This window comes from Ursus maritimus, unplaced genomic scaffold (genome assembly GCF_017311325.1).
Source record: "Ursus maritimus isolate PB19 unplaced genomic scaffold, ASM1731132v1 scaffold_23, whole genome shotgun sequence".
Taxonomy (NCBI): domain Eukaryota; kingdom Metazoa; phylum Chordata; class Mammalia; order Carnivora; family Ursidae; genus Ursus; species Ursus maritimus.
Genome location: NW_024424786.1, coordinates 40,399,867 through 40,421,102, shown reverse-complemented (window position 1 = coordinate 40,421,102; position 21,236 = coordinate 40,399,867). Strand labels below are relative to the sequence as shown.

The 21,236-nt window shown below is 57.1% G+C and overlaps 2 protein-coding genes across 3 annotated transcripts in view; one reads left to right on the top strand and one right to left on the bottom strand.

Annotated features, from left to right (window-relative positions):
• The window catches only part of LTBP3 (latent transforming growth factor beta binding protein 3), a 20,764-nt gene extending 18,386 nt beyond the window's left edge, over positions 1 to 2,378 (top strand). For both annotated transcript variants that reach the window (XM_040639402.1, XM_040639401.1), the window contains 5 exons: positions 717 to 857; positions 1,008 to 1,169; positions 1,255 to 1,335; positions 1,442 to 1,573; positions 1,740 to 2,378. In XM_040639402.1, coding sequence (XP_040495336.1) covers positions 717 to 857; positions 1,008 to 1,169; positions 1,255 to 1,335; positions 1,442 to 1,573; positions 1,740 to 1,891 — 668 coding nt within the window. In that variant the 3' untranslated portion in view covers positions 1,892 to 2,378. The remainder of the gene's footprint in view (positions 1 to 716; positions 858 to 1,007; positions 1,170 to 1,254; positions 1,336 to 1,441; positions 1,574 to 1,739) is intronic.
• On the bottom strand, positions 2,250 to 14,005 carry SCYL1 (SCY1 like pseudokinase 1). The gene is made up of 18 exons (XM_040639403.1): positions 13,829 to 14,005; positions 13,339 to 13,479; positions 13,025 to 13,147; positions 12,719 to 12,945; positions 12,217 to 12,307; positions 11,980 to 12,135; positions 9,489 to 9,647; positions 8,504 to 8,611; positions 7,639 to 7,752; positions 5,537 to 5,692; positions 4,830 to 5,018; positions 4,633 to 4,708; positions 4,186 to 4,350; positions 3,807 to 3,949; positions 3,078 to 3,149; positions 2,777 to 2,989; positions 2,634 to 2,688; positions 2,250 to 2,513 (listed from the first exon to the last, which is right to left on the bottom strand). Exons 1-18 carry the CDS (start codon positions 13,937 to 13,939, stop codon positions 2,389 to 2,391), a joined length of 2,424 nt encoding a protein of 807 aa, XP_040495337.1. The 5' UTR covers positions 13,940 to 14,005; the 3' UTR covers positions 2,250 to 2,388.
• Positions 14,006 to 21,236: the final 7,231 nt, after the last annotated feature.

Sequence of the window (21,236 nt, the reverse complement as noted above, 5' to 3'; positions counted from 1 at the left end):
CCCACCGAGGTTTGGACCGCCCCGATCCCGCCAATGCTCGCTAGGTCGGTAGCGAGCACTGGGGTAAGCCCCGCCCACACCTTCAGGGTATGCCCCGCCCCTATCACGCTCACGTCAGCGTCTGGAAAAGCCTCTCCCATTGAGTTTGCTCCGCTCCCGCGGTAAGCCCCGCCCACACGTCCCTGGCTGTGGGTCTGACGCGCCCGGCAGGTAAAGGCCATGGGGCGCCCACGGCTTGTCACTCCGCAGACATCGACGAGTGCATATTGTTCGGGGCGGAGATCTGCAAGGAGGGCAAATGCGTGAATACGCAGCCGGGCTACGAGTGCTATTGCAAGCAAGGCTTCTACTACGACGGGAACCTACTGGAGTGCGTGGGTGAGTGCAGACGGTCCCAGTGGCCGTGGGACAGTGACCGGGAGACACGCACAACTACCCGACTTCGGGCCGGTTCCCTCCACTGGCGCTTTTCCTCCCCGCAGACGTGGACGAGTGCCTGGACGAGTCCAACTGCCGGAACGGAGTGTGTGAGAACACGCGCGGCGGCTACCGCTGTGCCTGTACGCCCCCGGCCGAGTACAGCCCCGCGCAGCGCCAGTGTCTGAGCCCAGAGGAGATGGGTGAGGCCCGGGCCTGCTGGCTGGGGAAACAGGAGGGGAGCGGGGACCGGGCTGAGTTGTGACCGCCACCCCCACACATGCCCTCGCTACCCGTAGACGTAGACGAGTGCCAGGACCCGGCAGCCTGCCGCCCTGGTCGCTGCGTCAACCTGCCGGGCTCCTACCGCTGCGAGTGCCGCCCGCCCTGGGTGCCCGGGCCCTCCGGCCGCGATTGCCAGCTCCCGGAGAGCCCAGCCGGTGAGGGCGAGAGTTGTCCTGGGCCAATTCCAGGGCCCGGTCCGCTGTGTGGAGCCCCGGGGTCGCGACCCCCGCGACGGTGGGTGGGAACCAGGGGCCGACTGCCTCCCCCCTTCCGGCCTCCAGCTGATGCCTGGTCTCCCTCCGTAGAGCGTGTCCCGGAGCGGCGGGACGTGTGCTGGGCCCAGCGTGGAGAAGATGGCATGTGCGCGGGGCCCCTGACCGGGCCAACCCTTACCTTCGATGACTGCTGCTGTCGCCAGGGCCGTGGTTGGGGAGCCCAGTGCCGCCCCTGCCCGCCACGCAGCGCGGGTGAGCCAAGCCCCCCGGGGCGCAGGAGGGGTTGGGGCGGGAGCCTGGGTGCATCCACGTCACCGACCGCCCCTGTCCCTCCCAGGGTCTCAGTGCCCGACGTCGCAGAGTGAGAGCAATTCCTTCTGGGACGCGAGCCCCCTGCTACTGGGGAAGCCCCCTCGAGGTGAGTGTAGCGGGAGGACACAGAGGTGGGGGTCCCTGGCCATCCGCCGGCCGGCCGCAGGTGGTGGAGGTGGAGGTTGATGTCTGCATTCTCCCCGCGGGCGCAGAAGAGGACAGCTCAGAGGAGGACTCGGACGAGTGCCGCTGCGTGAGTGGCCGCTGCGTGCCCCGGCCCGGCGGCGCCGTGTGCGAGTGTCCCGGTGGCTTCCAGCTCGACGCCTCTCGTGCACGCTGTGTGGGTGAGCCGGGTGGAGGGCACGGGCTGCGCAGTGAGGGCCCCAGCCCGCAGTGAGGGCCCCAGCCTGCAGCAGGGGAGAGGGCGCAGCAGGGGAGAGGGTGCACACGCTAAGGGGGCTGCGTGCTCTGGCGCCCTGGCGAAGCCCGCACCTGTCGCCCCACCTCCAGACATCGATGAGTGCCGAGAGCTGAACCAGCGCGGGCTGCTGTGCAAGAGCGAGCGCTGCGTGAACACGAGCGGCTCCTTCCGCTGTGTCTGCAAAGCCGGTTTCGCGCGCAGCCGCCCGCACGGGGCCTGCGTGCCCCAGCGCCGCCGCTGACGTGATCCGAACCTTGGCCGTCAGCGAGGGGTTTCTGCCTGACCCTCCGGCGAGGGCAGCCTCTATCACCTGCCTGACTCGGGGCTCGTACCTTGGGACTCTCCAGGGCCCACGGACCCCTTCGAGTTTCGAGGGCGCCCGTAGCCGCACCGCCCGGTTCACAGGTGGAGATGGGGCCCCGGCACTGGTGGCCTTCCTCCCAGGGGGCATTTCCTGGAAACTGATAAATCAGATCGTGCCTCTTTACTCTTGGCTTTCGAAGCAAATTGATGTTCATGTCTGTGGTGGGCGTGGACTCCACAGGGCAGCGCCAGACCCAAGCCTCCTGGGAGGGGCTACACTGAGCCCAGCACAGGGGTGTGAAATAGAATTTATTGTGGCTCTGATTATGTACACGTGAGATGTGCCTGGCCGGACTGGCCGGGCTGGCATGGTTTGTACAATAAATACATCCACGGGGCCCGCTCTCCGCGGCTGCAAGCGCCCACACCCGCCGTTCAGTCCAGCTTCCGGGTTCCCAGCTTCATGGGGCCCTTGGCCGCCTTCTTCTCTGCGCGTTTGGCCTCCATCTCCCGCCGACGCTCCTCCCGCTTCTTCCGGGCCAGCTCGGCCTTCCCTTGCCCTGGGAGCAGGAGAAAGTGGGCTGAGGGCTTCAGGAGCACAGGGGGCTCGGCTGCCCAGCCTGCACCTGCCCCAAGGTCAACAGCCCTAGCCCATCAGCCCTTCAAGGGGAAGCACTTACGGCTCTCTGTCTCCAGGCCCTCCCAGTTGTCATCACCCCATGAATCAGGTTTCAGCTGAAAGGGAAGTGGGGCTGGAGTGGGGGTGCACTCCCAGCTGAGGCCCACCCCATTCTGTACCCTTGCCCAGACGGGTGCCACGTACCTGGGCGCCAGCTTCCCGTCGTGCGGACACGGCAGCAAAGGGATCACCTTTGTCACTGGGCTCCGGGCCACCCCAGTTATACTCGCTGGCCAGCCTTGTGCCTTCAGGGGGCGGCTCTGGGGGACTTGGCTCCTGCCAGCCCTGTTCCCATGAGCCCTCAGCTTCCCAGCTGCTCCAGTCTGACTCAGGGGATTTGGCGTCCAGGTTGCTGGTCTGCAGAAGGTAGGGAGGTAGTGCCCGATGGGGTGGGGGAGACCTGGCCCCACCCGCCATAGGAACACCCGTGTCCCACCCTGCTTACCTGCCCAGCACGGCTAGCCTGGCCCCCAGTACTCCAGTCTTCCTGCTGGGCCAACACAGATTCGGCCTCCTGCTGCAGTGTGGGAAGGAGAGGATGGCCATAGGCACTCCAGCGCCCACCCAAAGGGCAAGGAAGCCTGCCAGCCCCTTCCCAGCCATGGGCTCCACCCCTTCTTCTTTTGCATTCCATCTCATTTGCTCCTCAAGTCTTGTTTCCCATCTCTAGGGTGGATGTGCCTTCACTCCTCTGAGGCTGGGGAATAAGATCTCGCTGTTCCACACCCCTCCCCGCAGCCCCAGGCCAGAGACTGCTCTCAGCAGGTGGAGAAATCGGGCCCAGAGGTCTGCCCCCATGCCCTTCAGGGTAGCCCTCCTCCATCCTCAGCCCACTCCCCCACCCCCCGTAGGCCTGGGAATGGCCTCTCCTTGCTGACCAATGGAGCTAGTGAGGGAAGGATGGGGAGAAGAGAGTGAGAAAGACCACTGGGCTGTCCCCAAAACCGCCCACCGGGACTTCCATTTCCAGCCCTGCTCCCAGGGGCCTTTGGAGTTTAGTGGGTGTCAGCTGCCAGCTCTAACCCACAAGGGCCACTCCATGACACCTCCTCACCAGGGATGCTGTGCAGATGAGGACAGGCGTGACTCCAGCCAAGGCCACTTGAGCTCCTTGAAGGCAGCTGATAACCTTTGAGCTGGAGTCACCTGGGGAGACCCCCTGAGCCCCACTCACCTCCAGGCTGCCCCAGTCTTCATCGTCCCATCTGTCGGCAGCACTGCTGTCCTCCGCCGTGTCTGTGCCCTCCTCTTGCGTCTCCCAGTGGCCTGGGGTTGTGGGTGTGGCGGGGACAAGGGTGGGGGCCGGGGCAGGAAGTCCTGAGGAGCAGAGGCTCACTGAGCTCCCATATACTGGGACCCAGGAAGGTCTCAAAACAGGGAGAGGTTGCTGGGGTAGGAGGAAGGTGTAGGGAGAAGCTCGTGAGGGGACTAAACCCTGCTCTGTCAGCCATGTCCCCACCACCACCCCAGGGGAGGCCAGACGGGAAGAGATCCTGGGTGCCAGCACCCCCAAGCCCTCTCAGTCACTGACTCAGCCACTGTGGGACACTCACCCTCGGGCGTGGGTCTCTGGGGGACGTTGGTCTCGGCTGGGGCGGCTGTTGGGTGTGCACGGATCAGCTTGGAGGTGAGTGAGGAGACTCCTGTCACAGCCCAGCCTGCCCAGCTGGCTGCGGCTCCTCCCATTCCGGGGCTGGAGGCTGCGTGGACATCCTTCTCTGGGCAGCGACAGGAGAGAGAGACAGGGACAGTCACGCCAGGCTCTCATGGGGAAGATGACAAGAAGGCAGTAACTAACACAGAGCAACTTCTAGTGGCCCCCCTTCTCCAGGCCTGTGCTCCCCCATCGGTGAGATGGGGTGGTGAGGAGCAATGGTGTCCTGTCTGCTCCCTGGGTTCTTCTAGCTTCCAGATACTCCAGTGAGGTGGAAGGGGGCCATGACAGGTGACGGTCAAAGATGTGGTGGGAGGAAGAGGGAACATGAGTGTGGGCCACTCACCCACTTCAGCCAGCTGGGTGGGGTCCTCTGACACAGACTCCAGTTTGGACAGGAAGCTTCGAATGGCCTTGAAGGCCTGTGGGGTAGTAAGGGGCAGAGCTGGGGCCTCCAGGGTTCCCGTGAGCCCACCGGGCCAGCCAGGGCCCAGCTATCCCCCAGAGCCCCAGCTCCAGAGCCCGGGCCCAGCTGTGCCTCACCTGGTCTCGCACCGATTTCTCGGGATCCACGGTGAGGCCACAGAGCACAGGCAGGATCTTGTGGGCACAGTCGTTCATCGAGTAGAGGTTGTGGGTGGCAGCAAAGCCCAGGACACCCGCCACCCGGGAAGGTGCAAATGGATCCTTAGTGGCCCGGCTGAAGGCGGAGGTGAGGACCCTGTGTCTGGTCTGGGGAGGGGCAAGGGAGAGGGCTCCTGAGTGCAGGGTCAGTAATGGGACCCACTGCCAGACCTGCTTCCCAGAGCACAGTGCCCCCCCCGCCCGCCCGAGTCTGAAAAATGTGAGCTAATCCCTAACAAATGAGGAGACTTTTTTTACTTAAAACTCAATCTTGGCTTCTCCTCCCACAGCAGTGGGTTCCTGCTGCCAGGACAGCGGGGGCTGGAGCAGCAGCTGCCCTGGGGCTGAGGCCTGCACCGCTGACACCATTCATTCATTCATTCATTCATTCATTCATTCATTCATTCATTCCTGCTAACTGTCCGGGCACTGCAGGCGTCTGCATTTGCAAACGCTGGCTGAGGGAAGGCACACGGGCCACGGGGCCAAGCGAGTCCGGGTTCGGTTCCCAGATCCATCACCATCTGCCCCTCAGACATTAGGGCTGCACAAGGAGGCCTGGCCCTAGAGGCCGCTGTGGTCCTCAGGCAGTGACAGAAGTCTCAGTTTGTGGGCAGGGCACTCACGCTGGCACTGAGGTAGGAGCCGATTTTGCCCAGGCAGACGGTAGTGTTGCAGCGAATGGGGCCCTGTTCATCCTTGGCCTGCAGCCGTGCGAAGTGCTTCATCAGCTCCACGTTGAGGTTGGCCTCGTTCAGCTTCGGGGCCAGGAGCAGCATGGACTGCAGGGTGGGGGAGTGTGGAAATTGGGGGCCATAGCCAGCAAAGGGCCACGTGTAGGAGCAGCCTCCTGGGAGGGTGTGGAGGCCAACAGTGACCCTGGGCTCTGACAGGACCCGCCAAGGCCCCCCCAGACCTACCTCCCAACCTGGTCGTGGCCCCTACCCAGAACGCTGAGGAAGGAGACACTTCTCTGTCCCCTTCACCGCAAAACCTCCGTGTTTGTTCACACTCCTGTCTCCCGTCTCTCCGTCTGCTCTCTCTTGCGTGCACTTGACTCAGACTTCCACAGAAACACCCCCCACCACACTCTACCAACTGGCTCGAGAGGAGGTCACCAGGGACCTCCGTGTTGCTAAATCCAGTGGCCAAGTCTCCATCCAAACCAAATTTGACCCCTCAGCAGCTGTGACACCCCCAAGTTCTCCTTCCTCCTTGAGACTTCCATCTCTGGTCCTCCAGGAGCCCGCCCTCTCCTGGTTCTCCCCTGACCTCGATGGCTGCTCCTTCTCAGTCTCCTGTGGCTGAGATCCTACTGTTCAGACCCCCAGAGCTGCTCCCCAGGCCCCTTCTCTTGTACACCTCACCCCCAGTGATCTCACCCACTTTGTGGCTTTGACTGCTCTTATTAGGACAATGCCAATGCCGAGCACCTCGGGCCCAGGCTTCTGCCTTAAACTTCACACACGTATTATTACCAGTGGCCAAACAGACACATGCACCTGCCTGATAGACATGGCCAAGAGCAGACCGACCTCTGCCCGCAAACCTGCAGCTCCCACGCTTCTTGGTAAATGGTAACTTCACCTTCCGGTCGCCCAGAGGCCACCGGAGGCCAGAAACCATACTTGGCTCCACAGCCACCCATCGGCACATACCGTCTGCCCCACCTTTGGAACGTGGCCCCTTCTGACCACCTGCTACTACCATTCAGATTGGAGCCACCACGACCTCTCGGACTCCACCTCTCTCCCCCATGCCCCTTCGGCCACGCTAACCCTCCTGTGGCTACTTCTCCACTCCAGGCACATGTTGGCATCAAGATCTCTGCACACACTCCTTCTCCAGGGAACACATTTCTTCTCGATCCCATCTCCCCGTAGCCCGATCCCTTGCCTCCTTTCCTTCAATGATACCTCCTTAGCAAAGTCTTCCCTGACGGCTGTTGTTAAAACTGCAAACCCTTCTCTTCATACTCTGTGACTTTTTTTTTTTTTAAGATTTTATTTAATTATTTGACAGAGAGAGAGACAGCCAGCGAGAGAGGGAACACAAGCAGGAGGAGTGGGAGAGGAAGAAGCAGGCTCCCAGCGGAGGAGCCTGATGTGGGGCTCGATCCCATAATGCCGGGATCACGCCCTGAGCCGAAGGCAGAGGCTTAACCGCTGTGCCACCCAGGCGCCCCCACACTCTGTGACTTTCTAACATAACTTTTTTTTTTTTTTAAGATTTTATTTATTTTAGAAAGAGAGCGGATGCGCGTGCGCATGAGCAGGGGGGAGGAGCAGAGGGAGAGGGAGAAGCACACTCCATGCGGGGCTCGATCTCAGGACTCTGAGATCATGCATGACCTGAGCCGAAATCAGGAGTCAGTCAAGCTACTGAGCCACCCAGGCACTCCCTAACATATCTGTTCTAATTGTGTTTACTGTCTGGCAAGCCCACTCCCCATCACCTCAAAAAGCAGTTCCATGAGACACCCTGCACCCCAGCATGGGCCACAGGGCTGGGCACAGAGAGCGCCCCAGCCAGGGTCTGCTGCACGGAGGACCACAGGCCAGGCCCATCCTGCTCCCCCACCAGCTGCTGAGCTGCACCCAGAGTCTGGACCTACGTGCAGGACGGCGCCTGCCCCTCCCTTAACCCGCTCAGACGCACAGGCCCAAACCAAGGTCTCTGAGTTGTCATGTGAGCCCCTCCGGGCCTTGGAAACCCCGGGCACACCTACCTTGACTGTCTGCTCTCGGATGGCAGGGTTGGTGTCCAGGAAGCCGTGCACCACGTGGGGGAAGATCTGTGTGTTGACCGTCGGCTCGTCCAGGTACTGGATAAACTGCTCCATCTGCGGCCCGGTCGGAGTGAAAACACAGTCGGCCCCTCCTTGCCTGACCATGGCCACCGGCCCATTTCGTGGCTTGGTTAACCCCCTACACAGGCACTGGCCAGCCAGGTGGTTCTCCTGAGCCCTCCACCTCGCATCTGGCCTTTCTCTGGTCTTAGGACCATGTGGAGTGAGGAGGAGAGGCCAGGAGGGTGCTGGGAAGAACCAAGGACTGGGAGCTGGAGGGTCTGGCCTCTGGTCCTGCACCACATGCCTTCTGAGAGCCTCCACTGCCTCTTCTGTAAAAGGGATTATGACCTCCCTCCCATCCCCCACCCACCAAAAATGGCAGTTGGGGAGGGAATGATACCTTGGAGCCGCTAGGAATTCCTGGCTCCTAAGAGGGCCCCACCCTCGATCCCACAGATCATGTCTGATGCTCCCAACTGCCCTGGCGTTGGCAGGAGAGACACTATCCCCACTCTAAATGGCTCAAGTGACCAAGCCAAGAGACTGGGTTGCAGGGAGAAGGCCTACAGTCTGGGTAGGCTGCGCCTTCCCAAAGCTGCCAATGAGCCCCGTGATGGCCTCGATTTCCTAAGAGCCTGGCCTTACCAGTCCCTCGCCTGTGTGTGTTTGGGGGAAAGTTCCAGGGTGCCAGGGCAGGGGCTCCAGCCACCTGCCTGGGGCTGGAGGTGAGGCAGGGGTCTCCCCAGCGGCCCAGGTGGGGTCCGGGCGGGGTAGAGGGGGCAGGGTCTAACCACAGCCCCACCTGCTGCAGGAGGCGGATGCGCATGGCCCGGTCGGTGGATGAGAACATCTTGACCACAACCGGGATGATCTTCTGCTGATATTCCTCAGCGCTGAGAAACTTGCCCACCTTCAGGAAAGAGCAGGAGGAGGGGGCTCAGCTACATCCCCAGAAGTGGGGTGACTTTAATGGGCTCCTTTTCTTTCCTTGGGCTCCCTGCTCATTTCCCAGGGTGGGGAGGGGAGGAGGGTGGAGGGAGTCAGGCACTTGTCCGGCAGCCCCTCCGCCCATACTCCATCTCAGGCAGCCCTGCCCTTCACCTTTCTGGGTCAAGGCAGCCTCACAGGGGGCTGAGGAAAGGTCTGTGCCCCTCCGTGTAATCAGGCACCAATCCACTACACGGACACACACGCACACACAATTCTAGCCATAATTCTAAAATTTCTGGAGCTTCCCAGCCATACAGGATTTGCTCGCTATCTTCCCCCTTCAGGGAAAAGTGTTCTCCCAGGGTGGACAGAGTGGGGAATGGCACGTGCCCAGGTAAGGGTGGGCTGGGGTCTGAGGAAGGCGGGGAGGATCCAGCCCCTAGAAGTCAAAAGAAGAGTGCCAAGTGGTCAGGAGGGACGATGGAAAGTGGGGTGGTGAGCAGGTGATCTCCTGGGCCTCGGAAACCAGGGTGCACAAGTCAGACCAAGGGTGCTGTCTGGGGGAAAGGCAAGAAGTTCTATAGGCTCTGAAGTAAGGGGGCTTCGGAAAAAGAATTTTAGAGGCACAGGGTTTCTTCTCCCCAAGGACAAGAAGTCCCCACAGCCTCGCTGACAGCTGATCGGGTGGCCCTGGATCGCTGAAGCAAGGGGATGTCAGCAGCACACGCGCACGTGTGTGTGTGTGAGAGAGAGAGAGAGATGGGTCTGCCCTCACCAGGCTGTCCCTCCCCCAGAGCCTTCTCTTTTGCCATTCGGACCCACCCAGCCAGAGTCTGGGTCCCACAGCCCCCACCCACCTTGAAGAGGGGTGTGAGCACGACGGCTCCTGCGTTGCCAAACTCGAAGGCGGTCAGCAGCTGGGGCAGCACCTTGTGCCGGCAGAAATCCTCAGGGAAAGAGTCTAGGCTCTTGCTCAGCTCTTGGAAGAACTTCTGCTTCTCCGCCGGCTCTTTGATCTGGGGGAGCAAGGACAGGACACAGGTAGGAGATCAGCCTAGTCATGCCACTCCTCAGCTATGGGCAAGGACAGGGGGTCCCCCGTCACCTGAAAGAGAACCGAAGCTTATGGGCTCTGGAGCCCAACAGGGCTGGGTTCAAATCCCAACTCCCCCTGTCAGTAGCCATGTGACCTGGGATAAGTCCTCCATCTGTGAAACGGGACAGTAACTACACCACCTCACAGAGCTGCTGTGTGCAGGAGAGCTGCCGGCCCAGCGCCTCACGCGGCGGCGGCCTCGCCAGTCGGTGATCGTCACTCCCACCACCGCACTGACCTGTTGCCGGAAAGCAGCCGCTTGGGGCATCAGGCCCTTTGTCAGCCTTGCCTCTACTCCTCACGATAACCCGAAGTGTGAGTACCATTAACCCCAGGGCACAGATGAGGAAACTAAGGCTCAGAGAGGGGACGGGGGCTCAGTCCATCCCCCTGGCCCTGGCTGGGTTGGCGTTTGTGGCAAGCTTTGGGGAAGGCAGGGATGACGCGCAGCTGACCCCCAGACCAGGTCCTCCCACTGAATCCAGACAGGCCAGGCTGTCAACTCAATGATCCCCCCAACCTCCCTGAGGCTGTCATCCCCACAACTCCCATTTCCTGAGGCCAGCCTACAGGCCAGCCAGAGTAATATACTAAAACCTTTATGCGGGTTAAGTAATCCCCGCACAACTTTATGAGACAGGTGCCAACATAATCCACATTTAATCCACCAAGGAAGCTGAGGCACAGAGAGGGCAAGGAATCGGCCCACAGTCACACAGCTAGAAAGCAGTCAGGGAAAAGTGTGCCTCAGTGGTCTGGCAGCTCCACTGTGCTGCACCCCGTGAAGAGGTGCCCATCCCCTCGTGTACACGCAAGGAGGCTGAGGCTCAAGGTCACCAGCCAGGAGTGACTGCGCAGGGCTTGTGACCCAGTGCTGTATGCTTCCGAAGTTCCTGTGCTCACTACTGTACCCTCATTCCCCAAGCTGCTGCCTGGCCCAGAAAAGCTGACCTCTGGCTGGGGACGAGCACCTGCCTGGCACCCAAGCAGCTCAGTCGGGTGGGAGGCACGCTTTGTGCTCTGAGGGCAGGGCTCGTGGGACGCCGAGGCCCAGAGAAAGGCCCAACCACACTCCAGGCTGCCTAGCTGGGCTCTCTCCACTGGTCTGCCCCATGACGGGAAGAGGGGCCCCTAGGCGCTGCCCTCCACATTCTCCTTGAGACTGGCCAGAAACAACCCATCTCCTAGGGAGCACATCTTAAGCAGGGCAGCCTCGCAGAGTCAGCCATGTGAGGAGAACTCCACGTAACAACGTTCCTGCGGCCCCCATGCTGCCCGGGAGGCACGGGGCTCAGCGTTTCCAGCGCTTCTGCCTCAAGACGCAGCTCAGGTCCCCTGTGCTCTGAAGAGTCCATGGGCCCTGTTCCATCAAGGTCTGTGCAAGTGTCTGTCCCTCCTCCCCAACTCCAGATTCTCAGTCACCTTTCTGTGTGCCCCACACACGGCCGGGTCAGAGCAGGTATCCGGGGCTGAGCCTTCCTCCTTCATTCCCTACAACAACCTATGGGCCAGCAGAGACTATTATTATCCCCATCATACAGATATGGAAACTGAAGTTCAAGGAGATTAAGCCAAGGATCCCTTCCTCACATCTTTCCATTGGCTGCTCCCCCGGCCTGGAACATTCTTCCCCAAGTACCATCCCCATGGCTCCCACCTTCCCACTCTTCCGCTCAAATGTCAGCCCTGAGAGAGCCTTTCCCTGAGCACCCTGACCCACTCTTTTCCTTCCTGGTACTTATCCCTGTCCCGGGGAGTTCAGATTTCCTTTTATGTATCTTCCGTCCCTCTCTGCTTGTGAGAGTCCCCGTGGGAGGGTACCTGGTCCATTTACTCCCTACTCGATCCTTAAGGGCAGGGATCTGAGTCTGACTCTCCCTCCCACCCTGCTGCCCACCACACATAGAGACACTGGGCATGGCACACATCAGGGTCAGGGCCAGTATGTACGGTGGAGTCAGTGGGGTGCCAGGAGCAGTCACTGAGAACCTACTGTGCGCCGGACACTCTACTGTGCACTTCGAACTCACTGACTCCTCACCGAGCTCCTCTGAAGGAGGTACTCTTATTAGTAACAAGTGTCAGACAGGTCACACAGTAAGAGCTGGAGCCAGGGTTCAGGCCCGGAGAGTCTGGCTCCATAGTCCATGCTTGTCTCCCAGGGTCTAATTATGAGGGAGCCCACAAAGTGGGGAGGGCGGGCCAGGGTGAAGAACACAGGACCAAAGGCCGGGGTGGGCTGGGGGGCTCACCTGAATCTCTTCCAAAAAGAGGTTGGTCTCCACAAAGCGGTTGTTCATGAAGCCACCGGGTGCCCGGCAGTTCTGCAGGAAGCGGGCGGGATTGGGACGCACCTTGGGGTTGGCGCCAACTAGCTCGCAGTAATGGGGCACCAGCGATTTGGGGATCTGTGGGAGAAGGCTCAGTGTCAGGGCAGGGCAGGGCTGGCTGGCTGGCAGAGAGGAGCTGGGATTGGGGCAGACACTCACCTTCCCCGGGTTGCGCAGGGCAGCCGCCCGAGGTAGGGGTCCATTGAAGACTTCCCAGATGAGGCAGCCCAGGCGCCACATGTCAGCTGACCTGAGGCAGGGTAGTGACCAGAGCTGTTCGAGGTCCTGCCACCTGCTAGCACAGGCCTCCAACCTGCCTTGGGCACCAGAACCTCACTACATGGCAGACCCTGAGCTATGTCCCTCAGCTGATTCTGCCATCAGCCCTGAGAAGGAGGGTTCATTAGTCCCATTGAACAGATAAAGAAAGTAAGGCTCAGAGAAGCAACAACGTCCACCCAGGTCACACATCTTTCAAACTCAGAACCACCAAAACACACGCAAAGCCCGTGTTTATTCTGCCCCACCTCCCGGAGGACTCCGGTTCCCTCCCCAGCTGGGCAGCAGGGGACAGGGGGACTGCCAGCTAGCTGCGGGGTCCCGAGGCTGCAGGAGCTTCCAGAATAGGGCAGGCTGGGGCATGCCGCCCCCAGTCACCCACCATTTCTCTCTGGCTGCTCTGCCACTGCCATCAGCCAACTCCGGGGGGTCATACTGCTCAAGTTCGGGGACCCCCTTCCGGGGGGGTCCCCCGCCATTGCCCTGGGACGAATACATGTAGTCCAGGCCCCCCAGCTTCCACTCGCCAGCGCGGTCCACGAACACAGCGGCCATGCAGACGTTGTTGTGGATGAGGCTGCAGTCATTGACCAGGAAGCTGAGGGCTTTCTGGGGGCGGAAGGAGCCATCACACTCCAGCAACTGAAGTCCCCCACCCTGCTCTCGTCACCACTGCCCCCCACCTCACCACAATCTGGTGCAGCCCCCAGGACAGCTCCAGCTCCTTCAGGCCACCGGCCTCGGCTCGCTCCTTGAGATACATTTTCAGTGGGGTCACTGCCTCTGTCACTACATGGAGGCATTTGTCTGTCTGAAGAAGGGGACATGGCGGGAGAGGAAGGGTAGATGAGAGGCGCAGGGAGACAGGTGGAGAAGGGGGAATCAAATCTGGGGGTGCTGAGGCAGAAGGGGTGGAAGCTTAGGGCCAGGAAGCCAGAAGACCTCACTGGGAGACTGGGAGAAATCGAGGGGCAGAGATGGGGCAGCCTGGGCAGCAGGTACCTCCAGCCCATCGATGTAGGCCAGAATGTTGGGGTGCCGGAGAGTTTTGAGGCGCTTGAAGGCAGCTTTGGCCACTTGGGTCTGTTCGTCGGCACCGGGCTTCACATCATACACGAAGATGGACACCGGACTGCCTGTGGCCTGGGGGGAGGGCAGAGGGCCCTGAGGGATGTGGGCTGGGCCGCAGGCGACCACTCCAGCTCCGAGATGGTCCCCAGAGCTGACAAGTGCGGGGAGGAGAGGGCTACCTCCGGTCTCTCCCCAGGTCAGCCCTCGGACACTGAGCCGGGCCCACGTGACCCCGGTTCCGTCCGCCTGTCGTCCCTCGGTCCTTCCGCCCGCCACGTCTGCACTGCCCGGCCCCCTCCCCCAGCCCGTTGCCCCGGAGGCTCCGCAGCCACGTCAGGCGGGGCGCGACGCGGCGGGGCCGGCGGCGCTGACTAGGCGAGGCCGAGGTCGGCCGCGGCCTGCGGAGCGGGGCCGCGCTCACCTTCTTGCGGCCGCGGTGCAGGACCCAGGGCCCGGGCGGGCCGCCCTCGGGGGTGTCCGGGCTGAGCTCGAACGGGAAGTCCCGGACAGGGTCCCGGGCAAAGAACCACATCGTCGCCGCCGCGGCCGCCGCAGGCTGGAGCGCCTCTGCTCCGGGTCCTCTGGCCGCCGAGCCGGGCGGGGCGGGGCGGGGGCGGGGCCTGAGTCGGTGGGCGGAGCAGACGAGGGGCGGGGTGTGGGCGGGGTCGGTGGGCGGGGCCGCGGGCAAGGGACCAACTCTACGCAGCGGGAGCCAAGCACTTGCTGGCCAGGCGCCACCAGTTACCAGGTGTGTGGCCCTGGCAGGTCACCCAAACTCTCTGCGCCTCTGTGTCCTTATATCTAAAATGTGGGTGGTAGCAGAGTCCACCTCCCTGCGTTATTATGGGAATGAGAACTTGAGAAGGGACCGGGGATGGAGAAACCGAGGCATGGAGGAGGAGAGATAGGGAGACGGAAGAGGAAGTCATAGACAGACGTGAAGGGGTGAAGGAGAAGTGGGGTAGATGGAAGCCTAGGGAGGACAATTGTCCCCGAGCCAGATGTTCTCTCCCACCAGCCAGTGGGCAGCTCCAGGATCCAATGACGCATCAGTGTTGGTGGAATGACTGAGTGACCAGGAAAGAAGCTCAAGGAGACAGAGGCCCTGAGAAGCAAGGAGGGGGGCGGGGGCAGAGAATGAAGCAAAGGTCCAGGGGAGGTCCAGGAATCCTGTGGCAGGGAGGGAAGAAGCAGCAACAAGAGAAGAGTGGAGGAGGAACAGCCCAGAAAGTACAGAAGAGGCCAGAGGGCCAGGAGGGGCCCCTGCTCTCCTGGGCCCAGCAGACCTGGCTGTCTGGTCTACAAGGCCAGCATCTTTTCCAACCCTCCATTGCCTGTGCAGGAGGGTTTTCTGTGGCAAAGTGGTGGCAGCAGCTCAAATGCCAGTCACACTAGTGGGCACCCAGCCCCTTAGCTGGACAGAGCCCAGTGTCCAGGAGAGACTAGGCAGGCAATGACCCCCCCTTCAGGTAGGGTCTCAGGGAACCCAGCGTTGGGGACAGTCCTGCAGCCACACCCTATGGAGTGTGGGTGAGATCCTAGAACTGATTATGAAACGTTAGTTGGGAGCAGATTCAAGAGCAAGGACACCGATGTCAGCAGAGCTGGGTTCAACTTCCTGCTCAGGCCCTCTCACCGGCTGTGGGAACTCACCTTATCCTCTGGAAGCCTTAGTTCCCTCATCTGTACATTGGAATGAACAGCACCCGGCACCTCACCTGACAGAGAACAGCCACTCAGCACAGCACTCATCGTCTCCCTTTCCTTGTCCAAGTACCTGTGAGGGACAGTCACACAGAGTGAGGGTTGGACAGTGTGTTGGCTGCTCAGAGCAAGATAGAAATAACCACTGGAGATTTTCCTGTGTAGCTGCCATAGGAAGACAGTGACAACATTGTGAATACAGAATTTGCAATATTGCGGGGTGGGGAGCTTACGGTCATGGGGGGGGGCAAGTAGAGGTCTTGAATGCCAGAATAGAGAGTCTAGAATTTTATTGTACCAAAGACGGAAGCCAGAGCCTGAGCTGTGTATTTGGGAGTGTGAAATGGTGGCGATGACACTTTGGAGTCACGGTGGAAGGGGACGGTGTACGAACATAGGGCTCATGTGGTGGCATTTAGTTAGTGGCACGTTCTCCTAGCACCTACCAAATGTGTGGTCTGCGCAGTGCACGGGGGCCTCACCTGGAGAGGAAACAGGTGCAGAAAGGGAAGGCCACTGGGCTGGGGGGAGGGGGGATCTGGGAGTCCCCAGTGCACAGAGGGACAGCAGGGAGGTAGGGGCCAAGCCTAGCACAGGCTGGGCAGGCCACACCAGAAGGCAGAGTCACAAAGGAAGAACCAGGAAAGAGAGCTTGCCTACGGATTCTGTTAACTCACGCTCTTCTAATGTGGAACTCGGCCCAGAGAGGCTACCGTCTTAGGAAGGGGACAGCGTCCCTTTCCCTAGTCATCTCCTTGTGCCCACCTTGCCCTTGCATTGTGAGCCCCTATGTCATCAGCTGCAAAATGGGGGTAATACCAGTTGCTCAAACCCACCCTCAAACTCGGTGCCTCTGACGAGGCGGAGCAGAAGGAGAAAAAGCTGGGGTCACAGTCAAGGTGAGGATAGGATTTTCAGTCCTGCAATACATTAAGGTAACTAAATATTTTCATTTTTTCCCAGGAAACTGAGGGTTCTTTATTCCCACTGTAATTTTTTTTTTATGAATGGGAGGGTATTGTTCCTCTCCTTTCATGAAAGAGAAATATTTCTCAGTTACCAAGTTGATAAGGAGTCGTAAAACTCCTTTGGTTTTGTGTATTCAATTAATATTCTGCCCTCAAGGCATCTGGAGTTGGGGTGAAGAGAACTTCTGGATTTTAGGTGCTGCTGGTGGGAGCTGACAGAGCTGTAGGGAAGGACAACTTGGCAACCCCTGTTAAAGTTCGCCCCAGTAGTTCTGCTTCTAGAAATGTAGGCTACACAAATCCTCACTCTAGTATGCAAAGATTTATACAAAGTTGTGTGTTGAGAGAATGTGGATCTTGGAGCCAGGCTGCTGGTATCCCAGCTCTGCTCCTTACGAATTGTGTGACCGTGACCAAGTTACTTACTCTCCTCGTACCTCAGTTTTTTCATCTGTAAAACGGGTAGAATGATAGTATTTATCCCGCAGGTGAGGTAGGGTGAATAAAGTCTGCTCACATATGTCCACCTCTTAATCCCGGGACCCTGTGACTAGTTACCCTACACGGTAAAGGGGATTCCACCGTTGTGGTCAAGACAAGGATCTTGAGATGGGGAGGTTATCCTGGAATATCCTCGTGGGCCTGATGCTACGGGCGGATCATAGTAGTAGACGCCAGTGGGAGCAAGAGGGCGGAGCAATGTGAGGGAGGGGTCAGGAGCCAAGGAACGCAGGCAGCCTTCTAGAAGCTGGAAAAGTCAGGCTCTCCCCTGCCCTCCTCAGAAGAGACACAGCCCAGCCAACACCTTCACTTTAGATTTCTGGCATCCGGAAGTGTAAGATAATAAATTAGTGTTAAGCCACTAAATTTGTGGAAACTAATACAACAGGCACGGTGTGAAGATTCGTGAGTTACTGTAGGTTAGTGCTTCAGCGTATGGCTGGTGCTTAGGAGAGGGGGGTCAGAGGGCTGCTTGTACTCATGGAAATGTGGAGCAGTCCACATGTCCAGCAGGAGTGGAGGGATTCCAAACTCCATGCATACTATGAAACCACAGCAACGGCTAATAAGGAAGAGGCTGTTCTAGAGATACTGATGCGGAGACAGGATGGTGGCGAGGACAGGGATGATGACGATGATGTCACTGCTGTTTTCTGAGTCCTCCCTGCCGGTCAGGCACTGAGCTAAGCGCTCTCCCTCCTCCCGATCCTCATAACGATATGTGGGATCTGTTTCCGTCTGAGAGAAAGCACAGAGTAATTTGAACGGGAAAACTCTAACAGAAAGAATTATTAACTGTAACCGGGGGCTGGAGTAACAAGGGATTGGCCAGTAAGAAGTAAAGAGGACTCTGAAGAATTTCGGAATAGCAGACATAAGGAGCAGCCTTCCTCCCCAGGGCCTGGAGAGATCACTTTCTCCCCCAGCCAGGAGGGCCCTCATCCAGCCCCAGCTCCAGACCTGGTTGGAGAGAGAACGGCTGTGGCTCATTGGATAGTAGAGAAGTTGATGAAGTCCGGCACAGGCCCCATGGAACTTGCTGGAAAGCCATGCTTTAGGGGGCTGGGGAAGAGGCGCTCCACTGCTCCCAGGGTGGGCGTGGGGTGCTACGGGGAAGCAGCTGATGGTGGGTGCTGCTGGCTACCTGCGCCGAAGGAGCCTGTACCCGTGGCGGGAGCTGAGCTGGAGAAGCTGGGGCTGCTGCAAAAGCCAGATCAGAGAAGCGCATCACAACCGGGAAGCGAAGCCTCCGCCTCAATAAATGGCCGTCAGCGCCCTCTCCCGGCAAAGTCGAGCATTGTGCCACCCGGCAAAGGAACAGATTTAAAGGGCCCAGATCCATTTTTCAGGGAGCCAACAAACAGAATGAATTTGGAGCTGAGAGGCAATACATAACTGGCACAGAACCATTAGTTCCATGTTCATAGATAAGGAAATGGAGGCCCCAGAGAGGGGAAGCGGCACAAGCAGTCCGAGGATTTGCTTTGCTCTACAAAGTGTTTAGAAAGCGGGTTGCAACATCCAGGCTGCATCATTGTGGTAATACCTCCAGGGACCATGAACAAGCAGTGTACTCTCCAGCCTGGAGAAACGCACACCACACGCCAGTGGCTCCTCCAGGGCATGCAGACTAGAGGGAATTCTCCTTGCTCTATTATTAGGTTGAGCAGTATGAAATCGCTGTGTTTGTAGGTCAAAAAATAGTGAAATATTGGAAACTGCATACAACTCAACATAGTATTTTTAAAAGATTTTTATTTATTCATTTGACAGAGAGAGAGAGAGCACAAGCAGGGGGAGCGGTGGGCAGAGGGAGAGGGAGAAGCAGGCTCCCTGCTGAGCAGAGAGCCTGAGGCGGGGCTCGATCCCAGGACCCTGAGATCATGACCCGAGCCAAAAGGCAGATGCTTAACTGACCGAGCCACCCAGGTGCCCCTCAACATAGTAGTTCTGTGATGTAATGTTTGAAATTTTTATGAGTGTGAATTACTTTTATAAACAGAAAATTGTATATATACCCACATGCACACACATATACTTAGACACACACATACACATAATAAACATATGAATTCTGTATGTGCTTTGGAAAGTCCTTCCCCTGTCTTTTGCCTGCAGTGGTATCTTTCCCTTCAATGAAATAGAAACTTTAAGCTTGGCTACCAGGAACCCAAAGACTTTAGGGGAAAATATATGTTGTTCCACCCACCGGGAAGTTTCAAGAGTTACCTGTTAATGGTCTAAGCTAGCTTTCTTTCTTTCTTTCTTTCTTTCTTTCTTTCTTTCTTTCTTTCCTTTTTTTTTTTTTTTTGTAGGTCCCATGCCTAGCATGGAGCCCAACTCAGGGTTCAAACTCACAACCCTGAGATCAAGACCTGAGCTGAGACCGAGAGTCAGACGTTCAACCGACTGAGCCACCCAGGCGCCCCCCATGCTTTATTTTTTGACAGCTTGCCATGTGGAGAACCTGTCATTTGTGTCCTTTCTACTTATTTTATGATATTTAAGTCATGAAACAGAAAAGCTGCTGTTAAACAATGATGGGTCTTATGTGACAGTTAACTGCATTTCATTTTAGAAAATATTTGAATTGTGCTTTGTCCTAAGTCTAAAATATTTTTTTAAAGATTTTATTTATTTATTTGACAGAGATAGAGACAGGCAGCAAGAGAGGGAACACAAGCAGGGGGAGTGGGAGAGGAAGAAGCAGGCTCACAGCAGAGGAGCCTGATGTGGGGCTCGATCCCACAACGCCGGGATCACGCCCTGAGCCAAAGGCAGACGCCTAACCGCTGTGCCACCCAGGCGCCCCTAAGTCTAAAATATTTTAAATTGGGTCACCTGGGTGGCTCAGTCGGTTAAGCACCTTCCTTTGGCTCAGGTCATGATTCCGGGATCCTGGGATCAAGCCCTGCATCGGGCTCCCTGCTCAGCAGTGAGTCTGCTTCTCCCTCTCTGTCTGCCACTCCCCCACTTGTGCTCATTCTCTCTTTCTGTCAAATAAATAAATAAAATCTAAAATTAAAAAAAAATTCAGGGGCGCCTGGGTGGCACAGCGGTTAAGCGTCTGCCTTCGGCTCAGGGCGTGATCCCGGCGTTATGGGATCCAGCCCCACATCAGGCTCCTCCGCTATGAGCCTGCTTCTTCCTCTCCCACTCCCCCTGCTTGTGTTCCCTCTCTCACTGGCTGTCTCTATCTCTGTCAAATAAATAAATAAAATCTTAAAAAAAATAAATAAAAATAAAAATAAAAATAAATTCAAATATTGAGAATTAAAGAAGACACTTCAATGTCTGCAAAAAACATGAGAATAACTTTAAGGCAAAAGTTACTTTGCCTCCATACTACAGCCTTCCCCCCAAGTAGTTATGTGGGGGGAGGTTGTTTTTGTTTTGGCAAACATGATACTCAAAAAAGAAGCCTCTCATGGTTCTTGCCCGTTGTGGTAAGCAGAATAATGACCCCACCCCACCCCCAAATGTCCATATCCTGATCCACGAAACCTGCGAATATTACATGAAAAAGGGGGAACTTAAGTTGCAGATAGAATTAAATTTACTAATCAGCTGAGATTAAGAGAGATTATCCTAAATTATCCAGGTGGGCCCAGTGTAATTACAGAGTCCTTGAAAGTGAAAGAAACCCAACACAGAAGAATATACATTCTTCTCAGATGCACGTGGAATGGTGTGCAGGATAAACCACATGCCGAGCCAAAAAATAAGCCTCAGTAAATTCAAAAAATGTAGAAATAATACAAAGTGCATTCTCTGAACACAGTTGAATGACATTAGAAATCAATTATAGCAAGACATTTGGGAAACAAATTTGTGGAAATTAAAAACAACACACGAAACAACACATATTTCAAAGTCAAGGAAAAAAATAAAAAAGGAAATCAGAAAATATTTTGAGATGAATGAAAATGAAGACACAGCATACCACACTTCTGGGATGCAGCCAAAGCAGTGCTTAGAGGGAAATTTATTGCTGTAAATGCCTATATAAAAAGAAGAAAGAGCTCAAATCAATAACCTAAACTTTTGCCTTAAAACACTGGAAAGAAGAAGAGAAAACTAAACTTAAAGCAAAAGCATGTAGAAGGAAGGAAATGATGAAGATGTGAGTAGAAGTGAATGAAATAGGGGCGCCTGGGTGGCACAGCGGTTAAGCGTCTGCCTTCGGCTCAGGGCGTGATCCCGGTGTTATGGGATCGAGCCCCATATCAGGCTCCTCCGCTATGAGCCTGCTTCTTCCTCTCCCACTCCCCCTGCTTGTGTTCCCTCTCTCGCTGGCTGTCTCTATCTCTGTCAAATAAATAAATAAAATCTTTTAAAAAAAAGAAATGAATGAAATAGAGACTAGGAAAGCAAAAGACAAAAATCCATGAAACCGAAAGCTCACGCTGTCTCTAAAAAGAGAGAGAGAGAAGACACACTACTAGAATCAGGGGTGAAAGAGGGACATTATTAATGACCTTACAGAAATAAAAAGGATTATAAGGAGATACCAGAAATAGTTGTATACCAATAAACTAGGTAACTTAGATAAAATGGACACCTTCCTAGAAAGACACAAACTACCAAAACTGACCCAAGAAGAAATAGACCATCTGGATACATCTTTAACCCAGAAAGAGATTGAATTAGTAACCA